At 39.2% G+C, this 4,865-nt stretch overlaps 1 protein-coding gene across 1 annotated transcript; it reads right to left on the reverse strand.

Moving 5' to 3' along the window:
• Positions 1 to 572: 572 nt before the first annotated feature.
• On the reverse strand, positions 573 to 1,952 carry LOC122406327 (LIM/homeobox protein Lhx3-like). Its single transcript, XM_043411722.1, has 2 exons — positions 1,632 to 1,952; positions 573 to 755 (listed from the first exon to the last, which is right to left on the reverse strand). The coding sequence occupies exons 1-2, from the start codon at positions 1,950 to 1,952 to the stop codon at positions 573 to 575; spliced, it is 504 nt and encodes a 167-aa protein (XP_043267657.1).
• Between the last annotated feature and the right edge of the window lie 2,913 nt (positions 1,953 to 4,865).

Consider the following 4,865-nt stretch of genomic DNA (forward strand, 5'->3'; position numbering starts at 1 on the left):
ATTTTGAACGTTTACATCTTTAGGTTTCATCTTCATTGTTCGATGTTTGCTGTCATTGTAACTTGAAATCAGATCATCCAAAATGTCTATCCATTTGTACGTACCTCGCAAAATAAATTGTTTCCACATTTTACTTTTCACGGTGCGATTGAAACGTTCGCATATTGATGCTTTCATATTGCTAAATGTAGAGTATAATTTAATATTATAACGTTGTAGGAGGGCTTTGAATTCATTATTATAAAATTCTTTACCACGATCGACATGTAATTTTTTTGGTACGCGACCCTCGGCAAGTATAGTTGCTAGAGCATTCGATACATCTCTGCCATTCTTACTCTTGATCGGCATCGCCCAAGCATACTTTGAAAATATATCAATTATCGTAAGTAAATATTTGTAACCGTTGTTGTATCGCGCATACGCAGTCATATCCACGAGATCTGCCTGCCAAGTTTCATCTAATCCTCGAATATCCACACGACGACGAGGATAGTTTCTTCTGGCAGGTCTGTGAAGCTCTTCCACCACCACTCTTTTCTTCTCACTCATTCTAGTGCGTTGGTCCAAAATTACTTGAAAATTGCGAAATGCTCGGATTCACGATTCGTTTCTCGTTTATTTTTGTCTGAAAGTTCGCTATCATCAACTCGATGTTTTTGGCTTATATTATGGATTTTTTCCAATGCTATCAGTCTGTCTTCCAATTGTGCAATGATTTCAGAATTACGCATCGTCAATTCTGCTAGTGTATCCTGATTAATACGTTGGGTGTTTAAGTTGTCATTAAAATTGTTTTCGAGAGCTCGAATCATGGTTTCATGATCATCCAGCTGGTTTCGCATGGAAGATGTAATTGTATACACGAGACGTACTTCTTGTTTAACAAAATTTTGCATTAATCGTACAGTAACAGCATCATTCTCGAGTTTAGGCTCAGCAAGATTACACAATCTCTTATTATCTATATCATATTGACCATCGAGCGTAATTTTAAATCCATTACCAGGAGGACCACGGCTCCCCGGAGAAACACTCTTATTCGACAATTGTCGTCCAAACACGTCGACACTCATGATTTAACTGAACTCGAGTAGTGTGTGTACTACCTAATAAATAATTTGAGCTTCACGCAATTCCTCGATGATGGAAATTATTTCATTGACGTGACTTGCATTGCCTGCAACTTGTGAAGCATAAAGAAGACGCAGTCTATCAACCAGCTCATTAGGGTCATCCCAATAAACGTAATCCAGGGTACTATTTCTTTTGAAAATTTTATACCGCGGTAAGCTTTTACCCAATCGTTCCGAGTGTCGCGTTGGTGAGGATTTTCTCATCGGTGAATCAATCATTTGAGCAATTATATTTTTGAATTTTCTACTATTATCATTGCGAATTGCGTGATCATGAATATAATGTTTTCTATAAGCGTTTGTCGAATTGAGAATTTTGCGATAATTTTCTCTATCGTTTGTCGTTATTCGAGATTCATCGGGGGATTTTTTAAACAGTAATTCCAATAAACCCTCACTTTGATCAAAAGTCTTATCACCGATACGAATAATATTTCGCTCAAACGTAATTGGTGAATTTCCGATCATTAAACGATTTCCCTGTAATTTTCGTACTCCATACGATGTATCCAGCTCTTTCTTTTCCACCGTGTCAAACATATTTAAGTAATTTTGAGACAAATCATCACGTTTAATACTATCATCATCATCCTCAAAACTAATATCCTCTTCCGAGATATCCCCGTGAGCCGTTTGAAACGAACGTTCGAATTCATCATCTTCGTTATCGATAAATTCATCTTCTTTTTTCACGGAAGACTCCTCATTCGGTTCTTTCTTGATAGCTGATTCCTGTTTTACTGACTGATCAACCAACTTCTCCAAAGGATTCATTACGGGTTTGAAAATTTCACTCATGGCTTTCTCAGTCGTCATTTTCCCCAATTTCAACATTTTGTGTTTTCGTCGAATCGCATCGCTCGCGCTGGCAATTCGGCGTAAAATGTTTTTTTCCTTATTCAGCTCGGCTCTGTGCATATTCACACTTTTAAGGTTGCATTTCAACTGTGCGATAAAGTTTGAAATTATAAATATATAAAGCAATCGAATCCTCTCCTGTAACGACCCTTGTTCAATTCACTATCCTTGTCTATTACCACGAACCCATATTTATTATCATTCCAGCACTTTGAACATAAACTTTTAAATTGTTTGTAAGACATGTCGGTATTTACGTGATCATCGTATATATGTTTCAAATTCATTTCATCTTGCTTAAAAATAACCAGTAAATTGATATTATCACGAACGAGATGTTTTGGGATACGTGCATACGTTTGGCAGAGGTAAAAGCAGTCTACGTCTTTGTGTCGTCCCATGCAGAAAAATGCTCTCACATTGTCCTGTTTTTCACAAGCGATATCATCGAAAATCATGAGGGAATTTGGTTGAGCTTCTTCCGGTTTGATTACTAGCTCGTGATCGGTGAAGGGAAAATATTTCACTCCTTGCACAGATTCGAGTAAGCGTTTGAGAAATATGTACTTTGGCTGATTCAAAGACTTTGAATACACATACACATTCTCAAATCTCAAACCGTTGGGATGTGTAATGAGGGTGAGAAGCGCGTTGGTCTTGCCACAATTCGATGGACCACAAAATACTGCACGTATACTACTTGGTAACAGCTCCCCATGACGTTTATTCTTAGCATCGTGTTGCACGAACTCATCAAAATTCTTTATAGATAATTTGATTGGTTGATTATTAAACCTCATCATGATCATGACTGAGAGAAATAGGTATAAGTACGTCGCTTATAAAGACATTTCTCAGTTGTCATCGAACTTTCGATACATACACACGAAAATGGATAATCGAGATAAAAATCCCATAACTCAGAGCATGAAGGAATACTTGAAAGATCAATTTTATCGTGGAACTAAGAAATCTGACTGGGAAGCTAAAACAATAACAGGCAGTGAGCCATTTTCAGGAAGCGTTCAGCCTGGAAAATATGGTGCAGTAGGTGATGAGAAAAAAAAGTATAAATAGGATGTCTAAAAACGGTATCTCCTCAGTAATGATCGAGCGTCGGAAGAAACGTGGAAAAGGACTTATCAACGATCTCATCAATAAACTTCCGGTTGAACTACATTTACCTGGCTATCAATATTGTGGTCCTGGTACTAAACTGAAACAGAGACTCGAACGAGGTGATCCGGGAATTAATGCGCTCGACGCGGCTTGCAAAGAGCACGACATTGCGTATTCGAAAAATCGAGAAAACATCGACGCTCGACACGCAGCGGACAGAGTACTCCACGACAAAGCTTGGCAGCGTGTTTTTGCAAAAGACGCAAATTTCGGTGAAAAAGCTGCAGCTTTGGGCGTTGCGAATATCATGAAGGCTAAAACCAAACTCGGTCTGGGTGTGAAGGGGCGGACATTCAGTCCAGGTGCAAAGAGGATGCAAGTGAAACCTAATAAGAAAAAGATAGCGTTCAAACGGATCGTTGATGCAGCTAAAATGTCAATACGTCCTGGAACGGTTGATCCTATCAGAACGGCACTAAAAAGTGCTCGTGATGTTGTGAAAAAAGCGGGTGGAAAGAACAAATTTCAATCACCTCGGATCCTACGAGTACCCGAGAAAATTGGGGGTTTGCTACCATTTCTCATACCACTGTTTGCTGGGCTAAGTGCAACAGGGGCTCTTGCGGGGGGTGCAGCGGGTATAACAAAAACCATAAATGATGCGCGAGCTGCGAAACGTCAATTGGAAGAAAGTAGACGACACAATGAGACTATGGAATCTATTGCTTTGGGTAAAGGACTCTACCTGAAACCCTACAAAAAAGGTCTGGGATTGCATCTGAAACCCTACCCAACAAAAAACCTATAAGGCTACCACACCGAGCACTCACCGATACAGATATCACAAAATATGCCAAAGCTATGAAAATTCCACATTTCCGTGGAGTTTATATGAGAAACGCGTTACCACGGAATGGACCACGAAAGTACGAATCTGCCGTTGTCAATTTGGATGATAAGTATGGTCCTGGCACACACTGGGTTGCATACAAAAAAATCAATCATAACGTCGTTTACTTTGATAGCTTTGGAAATCTTCAACCACCGCAAGATCTCATGAAATATCTCGGTGTTGGTAACATTGTCAAATACAATTATAAAAATTATCAAGATTATGATACAGTGGTGTGTGGTCACCTGTGTCTTAAATTTCTTAATAATGAACTATAAAAAGTATCTCACAATACGTGAAGTACCAGTTAAACGTCAACTATCATGAGTGATTCTTTCACATTGACTCTCTCGGGAACGAGCTCTATTCTAGAGGCTCACTATTTCCCACCTATTGAACTATCACCATTCAAGAACTACACTCTCGGGCTCGTAGAACTGCTCACATTTAACTCAATTCCCAATATCGATGTGGGGAATAACAAATTTTATGTAGGGCAGGAAGTCATCACAATACCCACTGGGAGCTATGAAATTGAGGACATCGAGCGTTACTTACAAAGTACACTTTCAGATAAGAATATCTCCATTAGTCTAAGACCGAACAACAATACTCTGTGCAGCGAGATCAAGTGCAATCAACAAATCAATTTTATACCCAATGATTCGATTGGGCGTCTGCTAGGCTCCACCTCACGCAGACTAGAAGCCAATAAAATACACAAATCAGAGTTACCGGTAACGATTCTCAAAATTAATTCGCTACGAGTCGAGTGCAACATTAGCACGGGTGCATATATCAATGCACAACGAGTACATACGATCCATGAATTTTTCCCAGTCGTTCCACCGGGATATAAG

The sequence above is a fragment of the Venturia canescens genome, chromosome 2 (assembly GCF_019457755.1).
Source record: "Venturia canescens isolate UGA chromosome 2, ASM1945775v1, whole genome shotgun sequence".
NCBI lineage: Eukaryota > Metazoa > Arthropoda > Insecta > Hymenoptera > Ichneumonidae > Venturia > Venturia canescens.

What these genes read in the sequence shown, in the direction of transcription:
- LOC122406327 (XM_043411722.1), bottom strand. Translation starts at nt 1,952, where the DNA reads ATGACGACTGAGAAAGCCATGAGTGAAATTTTCAAACCCGTAATGAAT. An exon ending in AGCTGGATACATCGTATGGA is followed by an intron (nt 756 to 1,631) that starts GTACGAAAATTA and finishes CGTATTAATCAG; the next exon opens with GATACACTAGCAGAATTGAC.